At 42.7% G+C, this 18,948-nt stretch overlaps 1 protein-coding gene across 1 annotated transcript in view; it reads left to right on the top strand.

Annotated features, from left to right (window-relative positions):
- The window catches only part of LOC144506409 (glutamate receptor ionotropic, kainate 1-like), a 367,974-nt gene that overhangs the window by 287,865 nt on the left and 61,161 nt on the right, over window positions 1-18,948 (top strand). Inside the window, exon 11 of the mRNA XM_078232482.1 lies at window positions 2,691-2,914. Coding sequence (XP_078088608.1) covers window positions 2,691-2,914 — 224 coding nt within the window. The remainder of the gene's footprint in view (window positions 1-2,690; window positions 2,915-18,948) is intronic.

Raw genomic sequence — 18,948 nt, 5'->3', positions numbered from 1 at the left:
CTGCACTGTAGGGTTTCTATGATTCTATGATTCTATAAGCCATACTTTACCTTTTAGTCTATTCGCATTCTTCAGTTGCCTGCTGCAGCATTGGTTTCTAACACTGTAAACAGGGACAAGGGCACCCAAAATGCACACCTGAATGTAATTCCCAAAACACGTAAAGTGCTATATTAAACAATGAGCTAGGAGATGTCAGATTGTCCATAATCCTAATTCACTTGTTTGCTGTATGTTTCAGAGACTAGAAAGCTATACATTATAAACATGATTATTTGTCATCACACATCCTGACTTCTGGTGTGGTAGCCAGATTTAATTTGTAAATTTCATTGTATAGAAAGTGACATGTTGGGAGGCAGTGTCTGAGGCAACTTAGTAGGTCACCAGCACCAATGTCAAATGTCAGGGTTTTTTTTTCAATGTCCTATTATATGTATTAAGGCACAGAATAAAGATTGATAGTAACAATAAAAAGAACAAAGAACAATGAACAGTACAGCACAGGAACAGGCCCTTCTGCCAACCAAACCTGCACCGCCACATGATGCCTTTCTAAACTAAAGACCTTTTGCCTTCACAAGGTCCATATCCCTCTATTTCCTGCCTATTCCTATGTCTGTCAAGATGCCTCTTAAACGTTTCTATTGACTCCGCTTCTACCACCTCCTCTGGCAGCGCATTCCAAGCGCTTAACATCCTCTGTGTAAAAAAAACTTGCCTCACACATCTCCTTTAAACTTTCCCCCTTTTACCTTAAACCTAGTAATTGACATTTATACTCTGACTATTCATTCTATCCATGCCTCTCATAATTTTGTAAACTTCTATCTAACAGGTCACCGACGTCCAAGTGAAACCAAACCAAGATTATCCAATCTCTCCGCATAGCTCATGCCCTCTAAACCAGGCAACCTCCTGGTAAACTTTTTCTGTACCCTCTCCAAAGTCTTCACATCCTTCTGGTAATCTGGCAGCTGGAACTGCACACAAAATTCCAAATGTGGCCTAACTAAAGTTCTGTACAGCTGCATCATGACTTGCCAATTTGTATACTCTATACACCGACCGATGCCGGTGAAGGCAAGCATGCCATACGCCTTCTTGACCACCTTATCCATTTGTGTTGCCACTTTCAGGGAACAGTGGACCTGTACGCCTAGATCCCTCTGTATGTTGCCATTTGACCTTGCAGCCAGTAACACCAGCAGAGCCCATAGAAAACTTCCTTCAAAAATGCCTTCCTACCAAAAAATAGTATTTTCCTTAAAGTATGATTGAATAGCAGTAATGGGCATTAGATACAGAGAAGGTTATATCTGGGGATAGTAATTTGATTTATGACATAATCCTCCAGTCAGTCTCCTGGCTCGACTACAAGCTACTGTAGACCATTTGTCCACTGCCATTTCATTTGACAGCATGTAGATGTGATCTATTGGCATTTAAAATTCAAAAATATTCTGTGCAAGTGACTAAACACTTTTACATTATCCTCTGTATTCAAATCTATTATTTAAAATAATGTGCATGATATTGGATTTCATTTATCACCAAGATCACATTGTTAGTTAAAATGAAGATCTTACTTCGATGTCAGTGTGTCTCACCAGAAATGTTCGTATCTCCTGTGATGACAGGTTGGCCTGGGAACAGCGTGTGTCACAGGATTCTTTTGTCACAGTGTGCTGATGTTATGACAGAAACAAGTTTACTTTTTGCCGATTAGTGCACCTAATTAAACAGTGACACTGTGGTGCTCTCTCTGTAAAGCAAACCTTGAACCAAGATTGTTCTCATTTGACAGACCGTTATGTGAAGCTAAATTTAGTTTAATATGATAGAGTGTATGTAGGATTAAAAGTATGCTCCCATGATGTATTACAAGGCATTATTGCATGAAGTCAATCTAATTGTGGCCTTATTTGTGTTCTCCAGATACGATAAAGATAGAAATGATTTTTGACTTGGTTTTAATTATTAATGGAAATATGTTTTCCAGTAACTTAATTAACTCAGACAGGTGGATTAGTTCCATTTAGTAGAATTGATTAATTTGTTATCCCTAATCTTGCAACAGTTAGACTCCAATCTTATTAAAGACAGCGCTCTGTAACTGAGTTGCCAATGAAGCTATGAAAATATTAATCCAAATTCATATCATCTCTTATCATATACAGTCCGATACGCTTGAAGAAAAAACCAATGATTAAGCGTGATTATATTAAAAAATCGTGGACAGATCATTGTCTCGTTTCATATTTGGTCATTATGTTGACAAGTGTTGTTCATTAGCTGCAGCTTGCAAAACTATAGTGCAAACTGCTTCTTCAATTTGCATGCAAAGAAGTATGCAATGCTGAGTCCTCACCATTAGCTGAAATATTGCATGGAGATAGCTACTTACATGTATTTTTTTTAAGCCAATCTCAGTAACAAAATAAGTAACATTCAAACAACATAAAAATGTCAGAATATTTCACACAACATTGTTTATGATATTCAATGTAACACCCTATTCCAATCAACTAATCTAGTCATTTCACATTGAAATTAACTATTTTGATGCATACAATACTTCCGTTTCTCTGTGTTAAAATAAAATTGCTGAACAGATCTGATTGATTCTTTTGTGGTTCCACATCGTTATTATTTGAAACCGCCTTAATATCTTTCCTTCTTCTTTTCAGAAAGCAGATTTAGCGGTTGCCCCTCTCACTATCACCTACGTACGAGAGAAAGTTATTGACTTCTCGAAACCCTTCATGACTCTGGGAATTAGCATCCTCTACCGCAAGCCCAATGGCACAAACCCAGGCGTTTTCTCCTTCCTGAATCCACTGTCCCCAGATATTTGGATGTACGTGCTGTTGGCCTGCCTTGGGGTCAGTTGTGTACTTTTTGTTATTGCCAGGTAAGGTAGAGCAAGTGTGATTGTGGGAGGGCAGTGTAAGGGAATAAGAAATATTACTTCAATAATTAAAATTGATTTTCTTTCATAAACTATGTTCCCAATATAATAGATAAAGGTGGTTTCCTCACTCTGTTAGTACACACATCAATGCATAAAATGTTTGATATTCATCTCTTTTTGCTATTAGCTATTACCTAAGTAATATGTCAAGATGTTGTAGTTAGAGAAGCATAGCATACACATGATAAATGTGACACATTTTACCATTTTGGTTCGAAGTGTTGAATCTGGGCACAATTCAGACTTGGAAACCTGTTCCCAGATGTCTCCATACGCACTTAGCCTGAAAACAAATCGCGAGTCTGAATTGCGCTGTGGCCGGGGCTTATCACGCCTGAAACGCTGCTGCTCTGATCGGAGCCTTCAACTGCGCATGCACAGTAAAAAGAAAATTGAAAAATGCTCCCATCACGTTGCTCCCGGGCTGCATAAAGTCCCATACCCGCAACATAACTGTCCCCCTTAATTACCCACCCCCACCCCGCTTCCCAGACCGATCACGACCCCCTGCCCGCTTTCCCCTCCACCGATCACCCGCAGAGTGGCAGTGGACCCCCCTGCTCCTGCCCACCCACCAGAGAACGATAGGGCCTCCCTCCTCCCCCACACCAGAGAACGATCGGGCCTCCCTCCGCCTCCCACCTCCCCACCCCACCAGAGATACATCTGGCCTCCCTCCTCCCCTCCCCCAGCAGAGAATGATCTGGCCCGCCTCCCCTCCCCGCTCCCCCCCCCCCCCCCCCCAAACAACAATCTGGCTTCCCTCCTTCTCCCCCACCAGAGAATGATCGAGCCTCCCTCCTCCCTCCCCCACCAGAGATATATCTTGCCCTCCTCCTTTCCTCCCCTCCAACCAGAGAATGATCTGGTCCACTTTCACCTCCGCCCCCCCCCCCCACCAGAGAACGAAGTGGCACTCCTCCTCCCCTCCCCCCCACCAGAGAACAAGCGGGCCTCCCTCCTCCCCCCACCCCCCCTCCTCCCCCCATCAGAGAATGACCTACTCCTGCTCCTATGTCCCTGTGTTCCTAGTGAACAGCAGTCATGATTTTTTTTTGGAATGATTATGCTGAGATTTACACTCAGCAATCAGGATAGTTTGGTGCCAGAGTTTAGCCAACACCATTGTGTGTTTTATTTGAGTAGTCATCTAGACTAGCAAGATTTATTGCAAAATAGTGTGGAAGTTGATGCCATCATAACTAGGCTGCAGTTTTAATTATCAAGTCAACATTTCAGCAGGTCATACCTGGTTTAGCTGGCGCTACCCACATAAACGTTGGCAGAATATGGATATTAGTTTGACATGCCAACAGAACTGAAGCAGAAGCAGTGCTCCAATGCTGGACACATGCCCATTGCCTCACTGCTGTCAGCTTAGTGAGATAGAATATCTGTGCTGGTCAGTTACTGCTCGTATATAATGCTGCTTTTGCTGATATCCTATTAAATATCATTTCACAAATGTAAAATATGCAATGTTTTAATCCTGTTGTGCTAAACTGAAAAAAAAAGTTTTTGCTGCCAAAACATCATTTGAACGGCCTGACTCAAAGCTAAGTTAACTTTATGTTTTTCTTTTTTTTCTTGATTCTTTCATGGGATGTGGACATTGCTGGCAAAGCCAACATTTGTTGTCCATCCCTAATTGCCCTTGAATTGAACACCTCAGAGGATAGTTAAGTGTCAACCACATTGCTGTGGGTCTGAAGTTCTATGTATGGCAGACTGGGTAAAGATGGTAGATCAGCCCTCCCCCCCCAAAAAAAACAGACAGGTTTTCATAACTTTTGATGATGGCTCCAGATTTATTAATTGAATTTAAATGCAACCTGCTGCTGTGGTGGAATTTGACCCCAGAGCATTAGCCTGGGACTCTGGATTACTAGTCCAGTGATACTATCACTATGCCAACATCTTCCCTTATGAACATGGTTGTTCCACTGGAGTGCATGTACATTCCACACTTTTTTAAAGAATGTCACTATCAATGGCAATAGGTGTTTCACATAAGATGTGTTAGCCTCAGCCTTTTATAAAATGATACTAATTAATGCATGGGAATATGTACAACATTGTTTAACTTTATTCTTATGGGAGGGAGCATGGCCATTTCTTTTCCATTCTTTTAGCATTTTTATATCTGTTTTCAGTTTGCCCAGATCATTGACAAACAGAATAGTACGTCTCATGGCCTTTTCCCAGGACATTGCCCAATGTCCCCAGAACTGGCTGCCAGATGATGGCAGTGGTGACTTTTACCGCCCCAGACCCCGTCCCCAACCCAGTTTTTTTCCCTTCTGCCTCAGCGTTGCCTGTGCACAGCTCAACCTTGTTTAACAGTATCTGAATTGGGAATGCAAATTTGCATCCATTCCCACTCTGTGGCACTGAACTATAATTTGATAATGCTCCGCACCAGTAGTGACCCAATCTGAACACATAAATAAGGGCATAATGTGGCAACAAATACGGTAAGACCCAAACAATAGGCAGGACTTTTCCTATGGCCACCTGAACCTCACTGTCAGGCTCAACTGGAGGTTCAGAAACATTCACTGTGTGGGGAATAGTCACTCATGTGATTTTGGTCAAAACAGCCAATTAGTGATCGTAGGTCAGATTTTCTGTCCAATTAAGGAGGGATTCTCAAAGTTGGAGGGACAATCAGAATCATTGATCTCCAACTTGAAAGCAACAGCAGGTGGTAAAGGCAGGTAAGTGAGGGAGGCAGTGCTTCAAACTGGAAGCACCTCTCCCCAATTTTTCCTGAATTAATTTTTGTTTAAATGCTCTTTGCAGCTAGACCAATGCCGTGGAAAGAGGTCATGGGTAACCCCTCCACAGGTTAGCCTGAGGCTGCTGCTGCAAGAAATGAGCAGGGAGACCAGGAGGTCATGCTGCAACTGTACAAAACTCTGGTGCGGCCGCATTTGGAGTATGGCGTACAGTTCTGGTCGCCGTATTATAGGAAAGATGTGGAAGTGTTGGAAAGGGTGCAGAGGAGATTTACCGGGATGTTGCCTGGTATGGTGGGAAAATCGTATGAGGAAAGGCTGAGGGGCTTGAGGTTGTTCTCGTTAAAGAGAAGAAGGTTAAGAGGTGACTTAATAGAGGCATACAAGATGATCAGAGGATTAGATAGGGTGGATAGTGAGAGCCTTTTTCCTCGGATGGTGTTGGCTAGCACGAGGGGACATAGCTTTAAATTGAGGGGTGATAGATATAGGACAGATGTTAGAGGTAGGTTCTTTACTCAGAGAGTAGTAAGGGCGTGGAATGCCCTGCCTGCAGCAGTGGTGGACTCGTCAACGTTGAGAGCGTTCAAGTGGTTATTGGATAAACATATGGATGATATTGGAATAGTGTAGATTAGAGGGGCTTTAGATTGGTACCACTGGTCGGCGCAACATCGAGGGCCGAAGGGCCTGTACTGCGCTGTAATGTTCTATGTTCTATGTTTAACCCTACCTTGAGCAATAGTTCATTCGTCTGCCTGAGGAGAATGGTTCAAAGCAGCTAAAATGGCTCTTGTCACCTCTGAGAACTCGGAGGCTGACTAGAAAATCTCAGTCAGCCTTCATTAATAGACCTTAATACATGCTTAATTGGTCAATTGGCTACTCTTCACATGCAGGCGGGTAACAGTGCAGTTCCCAACCCACCTCTGGGAATATGGTCTGGGGTGGGTTGGAGTCGGAGAACTGGAACGCAAGCAAGTGGTGCTGTTTGTCGTGGCTACATTACCTCCATTCTGGTACCCCAGGAGGGGTTGAAAATCAACTCCCACTATACTATCCATTAATGCAAACTGATACATTCAAAAATTCCTGCCTGTCCTCATCTCCACATTTTCAATACATATAGAAATGTTCAACATCCTTGGCAGAAATCCTTTCATTCTCCTTTGTGTAGGAAAATACCTTTTTTAACAAAACCTATTTGACGGTGGAGCATATTCTTTTCAGCACCCAAAATGTGCACTTTTTTACTAATAGTAAATTTTATCATGTTTACAATGCTCATAATTCTCTCCCTCTGCATTTCCCCAGAAGCACTGGCATAAGCAGCATCATTAAAATAATCCTTGCTACCATTATACAAAAATAATTGTGTTGTTGAAAGCTGAAGAAGTTTTCTTTAACAGCTCTTCTTATGTCAGTTTCATAAAATGTAAAAGAATAATTGAAATAATTTCTGATGTTCATGCTGAATTCTCTGAGAGAAAATTAACTTTCTTTCAATTCAGTTTGATACATTAACAACATCCTTGACTACCACACTCTGTTATGTCTTATGTTTTCTCTTGGAATAAAATGTACCTTTGCAGGGTACAGCACATTATTTTACAAATGCAAAGTTTTCCACGGATGCAAGACGTTCTATTCTTCCCCTCCTGGCCTGAATGTAGTGACTTACACATTGGGCAACTTGGCCATGGAGAATATCACAGCTGAGCCAAATCTTGTCATCATCTAATGTCAATTTATATATACTTCCATCAGGATTTACATTATAGCTAATGGGAATCCTGACTCTTCAGTTATTTAGTCCCATGAATGCTGAGGCATTTGCAAGGCTCCCATCACTGCCCTTGATGAAATCAACTAACTTTGCATGGACCAAGGTTTAAACCTGGAAGCAGCTTGGTCTACAATTTCATCTACATATTGCACTTATGAACCAATTCGAGTTTTCATTGCCTTTGTGGTGCATTTGAAGCAATTTGCTTGCAGTGGCTTGTCTGGTGGTAACACACTCACTTCTAGAGTCAGAAATTTGTTGTTTAAAACCGCACCACAAGGATTTGAGCATTACATTTGAGGAGTTCTTTGGGAATGCATATTGTCTTTTTGATTAAACATTAAACCAAGATTCCATCCACCCATTTAAGTGGATATGGAAAATTTCTGAGTACTGTTCAAAAAAGCAAAAGATTTACCCTGGCAAATATTTATCCACCAATTAAGCTCCTAAAATAAAATAACTTAATCTCTTACCTCATTGCTATTAATGAAGCTTTGCTGTGTACAAATTGGCTCTGGTGTTTGCCCAAAATCCAAGTGACTACAATTCAAAAGCAGTCAGTTCGATCTGAAGTACTATGGAATATTCTGAGGATGTGAAGAATGCTATATATGTCCATGTTCTATTTATTTTATGTTGGCTAACAAGAAAAACCAGATGGAGCTTAGTAGTGAACTCACTCAGAACACCAGTGGGCACAAGTTGTAAAACTGCCTTCTTGACAGCCAGCCCATCTAATAGAAAAATAAAAGCAAATTACTGCAGATGCTGACATCTGAAACCAAAAGAGAAAATGCTGGAAAATCTCAGCAGGTCTGGCAGCATCTGTAAGGAGAGAAAAGAGCTGACGTTTCGAGTCCAGATGACCCTTTGAGTGGTACAGGAATCAAAATACCAAGTCAACAGAAAACAGAAGTAACAATTTGTAAAAATATGGGGCATTGCACTGTGATTTTTACAATTATATGGGGAAAAACACACAAGAAAATAATTTAGCATTTTGATGAAATCCATAAACCTGAGTCACACAATTGTTAAAGCACAGAAGGGGACCATTCGGCCCATCATGTCTGCACCAGCTCTCTAAATGAGCAAATTGCTGAGTGCCATTCTTCTACATTCTCCTCCTAACCCTGCACATTCTTTCTTTTCAGGTAACTGTCTAAATCACTTTTGAATGCTTTGATTGAACTTCATGCTCTCAGACAGAGCATTACCACAAACCACTCACTGCCTGAAATTTTTCCTCAAATTGCCTTTGCTTCTTTTGCCAATTAGTTTAAATCTGTGCCCACTTGTTCTCAATCCTTTTGCAAGTAGGAGCAGTTTCTCCTTATCTCCTTTGTCTAGATCATCATGATTATGAATACTATCAAATCTCCTCTCAGCCTTCATTTCTCAAAGGAAAACATTCTTAACTTCTCCAATTTGTCTTCATAACTGAAATTCCTCATCCCTGGTAGCAACCTGGTGAATCTTTTCTGCACTTTCTCTAATGCCTTCAAATCCTTCCTGAAATGCTGCACCTAGAATGGTACACAATACTCCAGGAGAGGCCAAATTACTGTTTTACATAGATTCCACATAGACTCCTTGCTCTTGCATAAGCATCTATTAATAAAACCTAGGATATTGAATGCTTTGTTAACCACTGTCTCAATCTGTCCAGCCGCCTACAATTATGTACATATACAATGAGGTCCCTCTGCTCCTCCACCCCCTTTGGAGTTGCACTCTTTAATCTATATTGTCTCTACATGGTCTCCCTACCTGTCATATCTTTAAGTAGTTGCATGATTGCTTTAAGAGTAGGTCACATGATTTGATGGTGATGTTACTGGGGTGTTTCAGAGGCTCCTGCTTTTAGTTTCAGTTTCTATTCTGTGCAGTGCAGAGAACATCTTTCAGTAAACCTTGTTGTGTTAGTTTGAATCTATGTGTGCAAACCACATCTTTTTCTTTTTGTTTAAAACCCACAACCCCTAACATAGTTAATACATTACACTACCAAAATTAATCACTTTGCATTTCTCTGCATTGAACTTCTGCTGACACCTTTCCACTCATTCCATTGACTTGTCTATTTCTACACAATTAATCCAAGTTTCATAGCATCTGCAAATGTTGAAATTGCGCCCTATCCCATTAATAAAAATCAGGAAAAGTTACATGGACTCCAAGGTTCCTCCAGAGCAAGAATTCTCCGGCCGTTCACACCGGCGGAATTCTCTAGTCCAGTTTTCCGGGCAGCCTGGGGTTGGTTCAATGAGAATTCCCATTGACAGTAAGCGAGACCAAAGGGTCCCGCCACCAGCAAACGGCGCACCACTTCCCGCCACTGAGAAAACTGCTGAGGAGAGGCCAGAGAATCTCGTCCAATCTAAAAGCAAAATACTCCGGATGCGGGAAATCTGAAATAAAAACAAAAAATGCTGAATAAACTCAGCAGGTCTGGCAGCATCTGTGGAGAGAAACAGAGTGAATGTTTCGGACCTAAATCACCATTTACAGCACTGCTACTCTCTGTTTCTGTCACCCAGCCAATTCCATATTCATGTTGCTACTGTCCCTTTTATTCCACTAGCTATAACTTTGCTCACAGTTTTGTTGTGTGGCATTATATCAAACGTCTGTTGGAAGTCCAGGTTCACCACATCAACAGCATTGCCCTCATCAACCCTCTCTGTTACCTCTTCAAAAAACTGCAGCCAGTTAATTAAATATGATTTTCCCTTAGGAAAACCACACTGGCTTTCCTTAATTAACCCACATTTGTCCATGTGAGAATTAATTTTGTCCTGATTTATCGTTCCATGTTTTAGACTCATGTTTCCCTACCCTGGCGGCACGGTAGCACAGTGGTTAGCACTGCTGCTTCCCAGCTCCAGGGTCCCGGGTTCGATTCCTGGCTCGGGTCACTGTCTGTGTGGAGTTTGCACATTCTCCTCGTGTCTGCGTGGGTTTCCTCCGGGTGCTCCGGTTTCCTCCCACAGTCCAAAGATGTGCGGGTTAGGTTGATTGGCCAGGTTAAAAATTGTCCCTTAGAGTCCTGGGATGCGTAGGTTAGAGGGATTAGCGGGTAAAATATGTGGGGGTAGGGCCTGGGTGGGATTGTGGTCGGTGCAGACTCGATGGGCCGAATGGCCTCCTTCTGCACTGTAGGGTTTCTATGTTACTCTCAGTTGGAATTGCAGAATTCCGTATTTTTAATTGGTTCCTATCAGTTGATTGACAGATGGGTGTGCGTGAACTATAGTTTACCTTAAGTGTTTTAGGTAGAAGGGAAAGAACGATGATCAGTTTTCTGCTGACCGCTGTAGTTTAAGGGATTAATTCTTGTGGTGTGATATGCAAATGAGACACAGTGTACATCCTCACAGGAAGTGATGCAGTATCTCATGTTCTTGCTCCCCTTTGTTGAACCTCAGGGCAAGATGAGGCCACAGTAAGTTGTTTCTTAATAAAGTTAGTGTTTTCCTTACCTCAGCAGAATCTGTAAATATTCTGCGTTAGCACGAGACCAACACTGTGGCAATATAGTGGCAGTGAGTGAAAGTACAAACTTAGAAAAATCTCTGCCATTATCAGAATGCTTTGCAACATCACAGGTTTTAACCATGCAGAAGCATGGTTGAATTGGCACTGAGGATTTTTCAGATATGGCACCACATTGGGCCTCACTGTGAAGGAGGGCAGTGAGCAGGTCAGTACGGTATAATGTGCGATGGGTGGATGTGCAGATGGTATCCTAGTCAGGCAAGGGATTGAAGAAGAAAAAATTGTCCATAAAGTAATAGAAGGTGCTTGATGCCCACTTGAGAAGCAAACACCATTGTTGAGCGTGTTAAATTTAACATGCATACCTGGTGGCAAGAAGAATGTATTGACGCATTAATCAATGACCTATGTGGACTTTCTGTGAATATGGCAGCTTAAAAGATGAACGAATCAGGGACGGAATTGTTGTAGGAGTCTTGGATGAAACATTGACTGACCACTTGCAGTTGAGAGATGATTTAATCTTAACAATGGCAATTTAACTGAGCAGACAGGCTCAGATCAAGAAGCAAAATCGATTGGTGATTCAAGGTGACAGGGAGAATCATATGCCAAAAATGACTGACTCAGTGGAGTATATTAAATTTAAAAGCAGGGAGGTGGCCAGTCAAAACTAGGGGAGGCAGGGACAACATCCATCAACTGCCCCAGCTAACTGTAAGTGGTACCTATAGAATATCTATAGAATCTCTACAGTGCAGAAGGAGGTCTGCACCGACAACACTCCCACCCAGGCCCCATCCTCGTAACCCCACATATTTACCCTGCTAATCCCCCTGACACTAAGGGTCAATTTAGCATGACCAATCAACCTAACACGCACATCTTTGGACTGTGGCAGGAAACCGGAGCACCTGGAGGAAACCCACACAGATACGGGGAGAACGTGTAGACTCCACACAGTGACCCAAGCCGGGGATTGAACCTGGCTCCCTGGCACTGTGAGGCAGCAGTGCCGCTGTGCCACCATGCTGCCTAAAGGTTTAGTTTCAACACATTACATTTCAGCATTATATCAGTGCCAGAAATCTTTCAGAGTCATTCAAGTTTGTTAGAAGGACTGGATTGAATTATATGTTACATGGATGATATCCTGACCCATAGATACACTCAGACTGAACATGATCCCAGAGTGTGAAATGTGCTCCAACAACTACAGGAAGTAGGGCTTACATTCAACAACAAATGCAAATTCTCACAGCCAACTGTCAAGCTCCCTGGGCATATTGTGGATGCATCTGGTGTCAGAATTGATCCACAGAAGGCGAGATATCACAAAGATTCCAGTTCTTTGCCATATTACTGAGCTCAAGAGACTCATGGGAAAGTTCTTGCCCAACCTAGTTGTCAACAAAGTGCTGCTACATCAAGTGTTATGACAAGACAATACATGGAGCTAGGAGGAAGCATTACAGAGGTTTTTTGAGAAAATCCAAGAGCTGCTGATATCACCTGATATTATAGCTAAATATGACCCACTGTCATTGCTGCAGATGCATCTCCCACAGGATTGGTTGCTATACTCTTTCAGATATGGATGGATCGAAAGCATAAACCAGTTTATTACACATCCCATTCACTGACAGAGACTAAACAAGGAAATGCAATAATGGAAAATGAAGCATGAAGTTTGCAGATTATGTTCTTGGTCTCCACTTCAAGATAGAGACAGACCACAAACCCATTGTGACACACTTAAAATCTAAGGAGTTAGCAAAAATGCCTTCATAAATACAGATTGAGAGCGGGGATGATGCAAAGACAGAGGATGTTCCAGGAAAACAGCGCAGCAGATGCTTTGTCCCATATCCCAGTGGCAAGGCCTAAACTAGGTGATGTAGGTTGAAGAAATAGAAACCTTTGGATCAACAACAATTGCAACTCCACCAGCAACTACTCATTGACTGTGTAAGCAGAAATACAGAGAAATCTGAGGAAGAATGTGCTCAGATCAGACAGCACTGCCACAAAGAATGGCCAGCCTACATAACACATGATCCCATTCTCAGACAGCACTATGAGCACAGGGGACACCTCAGCCTAGTTGATGAGAAATTGGCAATTACAGGAATCCGGAGACTCAATGTACTGCAATGATTGCACCAAGGACATTTGAGCATCACAGGATGTCAAACCAGAGCAAGATATTCTGTTTGGTAGCTAGATCTCTCAAAGTCTTTGTAAGAGATTATATCAAACTGTATTACTTGTGTTTTTCATCATTAAGAAACAACAGAACTCTTGATATCATCCTCCTTTCTTTCAGGACAATTGGAGCATTTTGGGATGGAACTCTTTGAACTCAGACATAAGATGTTCTTGATCATAATAAATTTCAACTCCAGATGGATGGAAGTCAAGCAACTGAGTCACACTCCTAAAGCAGTGATAAAGCAGTCATTGAAGGAGATATTTGCACGGAATCCAAGAACTTGTAATTTCAGACGATTGACTGCTGTTCGCCATTGAATACTTTAAAGAGTTCATGACATTGTATGGACTTGTCCATACTACAAGCTTACCAAGATAGCATCAAGCCAATGGTGAAGCTGAAAGTGGAGTGTATGCAGTGAACACATTGCTGAAGAAGAATGATGACATCCAATTTGCACTTCTGAGGGTTCAACTCCATTCCTAAATGGTTTAGCGACATATGAACTCCTCAAGGGAAGATGACTGAGGACTCAATTTCCTGTTCTCCCACATGCACTCAGTGAGTATAAGCTGATGACTGGGAAAAGTGATGGAAAAGGAGATGAGTATCATTTTAGCCAGATGTGGTTCTGTGACAAATGTCACAAAGCACGCAACCTACCATATCTCCAACCAGGAGAGCCAGGTTGGATCCGAGATCAAGCTCACTACAGACAAGTGATTGAATCATCACCACATCTGCGGTCCTACCTCATTCAAACCAAAAATGGTACGTTGAGAAGGAACAGTTATGCCGCAAAGAAGCAACCTAGCAGTCATGTACCCAACCAAAAAGATAAGAGGTGCTGCATTCATCAAGTACCCAGAAGATTACCAGACTGATGAACTTGAGTTGTATACAAATTTTCCAACTGCCCAGCAGAGTCTGAGAGGAATCAAATCCCCAATCTTCTTAAAAGAAGGAGAGGACCTAGTTGGGAGATCTGTAAAACTGCGGTTGTTTCTATAAAAAGAAATGAAAGTCAGAGACCGGTGGGGTGAGGGGGGTGAAGAGATGTAGTATGAGAGTTAATTCTAACTCAGTGATACGCCGAAGAGACACAGGGGCAAATTTTCCCATTCCGCTCACCACAGGAAATGTAGCAGGCGAGGGGCGGACGGACCATGGAAAAGTCTGTTGACCTTGGATGGGATTTTCTGGTTTTGAGGCGAGCACGGTGGGAAAATCTCACCCACAGTACACATCGTCTCATGATCTTGCTCTTTCTTGTTGAGCCGCATGGTAAGATGAAGTTGCAGTAAGTTGTTTCTTTAAAAAGGTCATGTTTTTCTTACCTTAGCAGCCTGAATCTTCTGTGTCAGCACAACGAGACCAAGAATATAATAACCGCTACTTCCATTTCCCTGGGTTGTAGGCATCATTGACAAAGCCAGCATTTAGTGCCCATTCCTATTTGCCCTTGAACTGAGTGGTTTGTTGGGCCATTTCAGAGCATATAGAGAGGTGGAAACACATGCATTAGTTGCCATACAGTAGCAACCTCCTACACTGTGCAAAATGGGGGATGAAAAGGATTGGTCTCAGTTGTGGGATGATCAGCACACTTGAAAATCCGACTAGCATTCACTGTCTATAGACATCTGCATGAAAAAACATAGCCAAATTTTGCTATTGAGCAGTTGTGCAGAAGAACATGGAAATATGGAATACTATTTGCCTCTTGGAAAAAAGATACTTACATAAGCTTCTCATACACAAATACAGCAGATGGCATTTTTCTTAGTTTAATGAGGATACTGTGAACACATTCTCAGAGTGTATCAAATATTACAAATGAACAAGGAGCAGGCCATTCAGCCCCTTGAACCTGCTCCACCATTTAATAAGATCATGACTGATCTGATAGTAACTTCAGATCTGCATCCTGCCTACCCCCAATAACCTATCACCCCCTTACTTATCAAGAATCTGTGCACCTTTGCCTTAAAATTATTCAAAGACTCTGATTCCACAACCTTTTCAAGAAGAGAGTTCAAAGAGTGGCACAGTGGTTAGCACTGCTGCCTCACAGTGCCAGGGACCTGAGTTCAATTCTGGCCTCGGGTCACTATCTGTGTGGAGTTTGCATATTCTTTCCATGTCTGTGTGGGTTTCCTCCAGGTGCTCCAGTTTCCTCCCACAGCCCTAAAATGTGCAGGTTAGGTTGATTGGCCATGCTAAATTATCTCATAGTGTCCAAAAATGTGTGGGTTAGGGAGATTAGCCATGATAAATTAGCCATGCTAATCTCAGGGAGATTACGTGGGTTTACGGGGATAGGGCCTGGGTGTGATTGTTGTCAGTGCAGGCGCGATGGGCAGTATGGACTCTGTCTGCACTAAGGATTCTATGATTCTATGGCCTTTTTTTTTCCGGCACGCCTGCCCCGATTCCAGAGGCAGGCTCGGCTCGGAGAAAGACATTCTCCGTTGGTCCCGGGCAGGATCGTACGAACCTCGGGCAGACATGCTGGTAAAATTCCACCCTATGACTCATGACTCTGAGTGAAAAACGTTCACCTCATCTCCATTTTAAATGAGTGACACTTATTTTTAAACGGTGACCACTGCTCGTAAAGTATTCTGGAGGAATATATCCCATCAGAAAGCTGCTAGAATACCAAATAGAATACCAATCCCAATCTTATTAGCAATCATGTGTCTAGTGCATTAGAAAGAATGAACATTCAAATGTATTTCTACTTTGGACGGTCAAAAGTGAACTGTTGGGCTTTCGCGGGTCCCAGCTGGTTGAGGTTCAGCTATGGATCATGCAGATTTTGCTGAACCAAATCTTCTTAAATGTCTAAAGCTACTTACACCTCACACATGCTCCTCTGTAGAGCCATAGTTAAAAGATGTGTTTGCAATTTAGGGTCGTTCTTCACTAATAGGCTGCAGATTGTCAAGTTCATGTCACTAGAGATTGCAATTGTACAATTTACTCTATCCCTAGAATCACAGAAATCTAATACCAGTTCATTGCTTGGAGTTCTCTAAAGAAATAACTCCTTTAAAGAAGTTAGGTAGTCTGGGGGATGAGCACCGCGACAGGTAGGTATTGATCCATGGATCAGTTCTCTGTCAGTGAGTTTGGCAGGTAACAGAATTTGTAGAGTTCCTCCTTGTAATCCAGTGATGATCTGCCTTTCTAGGCAGAAGGTTGAAACTGGATAAAGAGATGCCTTTCCATTACATCCTCTCAGAAGTCAAGATTGATGACAGTGCTGTTTATAGATGATTGATATTACATGTTAGCAGAGATTTAAAGAGAAAGACACAACAGCAAAACACCTTCCATACGCTTTCAGATCATGTGCAGTAGCTCGAGATGTATAAACTTGAGACTAGGACAATCTTCCAGAGAATTGAATTGGAAAAATAAATTACACCACCAGTAACATGTAAGGGTAAGTACTCGTTCTTTGTAGTAGTTACCCTGGGCAATGGAATTTCAAAATATTAAATCCATGGAGATTACACATTTAAACTGCAAATGCAACTCCATGGCATCTTGCTTCCTAGCGTCACTAGTGTCCTTTCGCCGCCAAAATGGTAATTGCTGCGGGTGCCCAGTATTTAAATCTAAGCACACCAAACACCATTGCACTGAAGGCAGAAAACATCCACGAGAAACATGCAAAGTAGGCAGAATGTGATTTCAATTAGAGCGTAACATTGATTTCATGTCAGCACGGCCATCTTAGAACCCAACACTTCAACTTAATTATGCACGGCTGAACATGGGTTCAGCAGCCAGAAGGAGCCCATACCAATGCTATTAAAGGGATCATCAACCACTTAGAGGCTAATATGAATCATAGAATCCGTACAGTGCAGAGGGAGGCCATTTGGCCCATCGAGACTGCACCGACTCTCTGACAGTATCTGTGACAGAGCATCTTACCAAGGCACACCCCCACTCCTCATTCCCTTAACCCCACACATTTACCCCACTAATCTCCCTAACCCACATACCTTGGGATACTAAGGGGCAACTTAATCTTAGAAACCCTCCAGCACAGAAAGAGGCCATTCGGCCCATCGAGTCTGCACCGACCACAATCCCACCCAGGCCCTACCCCCATATCCCTACATATTTACCCACTAATCCCTCTAACCTACACATCCCAGGACACTAAGGGCAATTTTAGCATGGTCAATCAACCTAACCCACACATCTTTGGACTGTGGGAGGAAACCGGAGCACCCGGAGGAAACCCACGCAAACACGAGGAGAATGTGCAAACTCCACACAGACAGTGACCCAAGCCGGGAATCGAACCCAGGTCCCTGGAGCTGTGAAGCAGCAGTGCTAACCACTGTGCTACCGTGCCGCCCAGTATGGCCAATAGTATGGCCAATCCGCCTAACCTGCACATCTTTGGACTGTGGGAGGAAACCAGAGCACCTGGAGGAAACCCACGCAGACATGGGGAGAACGTGCAAACTCCAGGCAGTCATCCAAGATGGAATTGAACCTGGGTCCCTCACGTTGTGAGGCAGCAGTGCTAACCTGTGTGCCACCATGCCACCCCTATTTTCTGAATCTTGCTGCAATTGTAGAAATGTTTAGCTTCCAGCGTTGTTTCAAGTTGGTAAAGTCTATAGGGAGTGGAATAGCAGGTGCTGTGGGAATTGATCCTAACTTTGAGCATTCTCCTCAAGCCAGATCTGAATGCAGCTGTATGTATCCCCCTCAGCTTGCAGCATGACCAGGAGAATGAACAGAGGAGGCATTAGACAAGCTACTGGAAGGTGACAGTGGAGGAATAGTGCTCTCAGAAGAAGGGCAGAACAGGCTAGGGTTTTCAGGAAACAATTCTCATACCTGAATCTCAGAGAGGTTTAGTGTGTCAGACATTTGCATTTCATCACGGATGTCCTTGCTGAAATCTAAGATGTGCTGCAGCTACAGCTGCAGTCTCAGAGCAGAGGAAGTATAGCATTGCCTGTGGCTATGGAAGTGAACATAACTATGAGCTTTAATGTGTCTTGCACCTTTCAGACTGGAGCAAGCAATATTTGCAGCATCTCTCTATTTGCCATAAGCAAGGTTACTGATTGCAGGCCATTCATGCTTAGTATCTCACCACATGCAGACCCCATCTCTAACAAATCCTCTAATGTTCTTGCAAGGTATTCATATCAGCTGGTGGTTTTGAGTGTGAGAGTGAGTTCCTGCTTCTTCACTCTCCACCTGCTCGTCCACTTTCTTCCCTTCCACCAATGCCTGGCCAGCTTGTAGTTCTTAAGCACCTGAAAAGCGAAAGGCAATGAGGGTAATGTTGAAAATACATGGTAGGTCCTCACACCATCGTCATCTTGTAAATTGGAAGAATGTGGGATATTAGGAATATGCACAATGTCACCTTCAATGGCTTCAGAACCACCTCCAGCCATGACTTCAAGCTGCTCCAAAGATGGTGAACATCTTCTCCTGTATGGGTATAAGAGCAGACAGCCTGCCCCCTCCAGTTAGATGCTGCTGTCTTCATTTAGAACCATAGAACCATAGAAAATTACAGCTCAGAAACAGGCCTTTTGGCCCTTCTTGTCTGTGCCGAACCATTTTATGCCAAGTCCCACTGACCTGCACTTGGACCATATCCCTCCACAACCCTCTCATCCATGAACCCGTCCAAGTTTTTCTTAAATGTTAAAAGTGACCCCAAAGCATTTACCACTTTATCCGG

This window comes from Mustelus asterias, chromosome 17 (assembly GCF_964213995.1).
Source record: "Mustelus asterias chromosome 17, sMusAst1.hap1.1, whole genome shotgun sequence".
NCBI classification, from domain to species: domain Eukaryota; kingdom Metazoa; phylum Chordata; class Chondrichthyes; order Carcharhiniformes; family Triakidae; genus Mustelus; species Mustelus asterias.
Note: the sequence above shows the minus strand (reverse complement) of the source record. Positions and strands in the feature narration are given on the sequence as shown.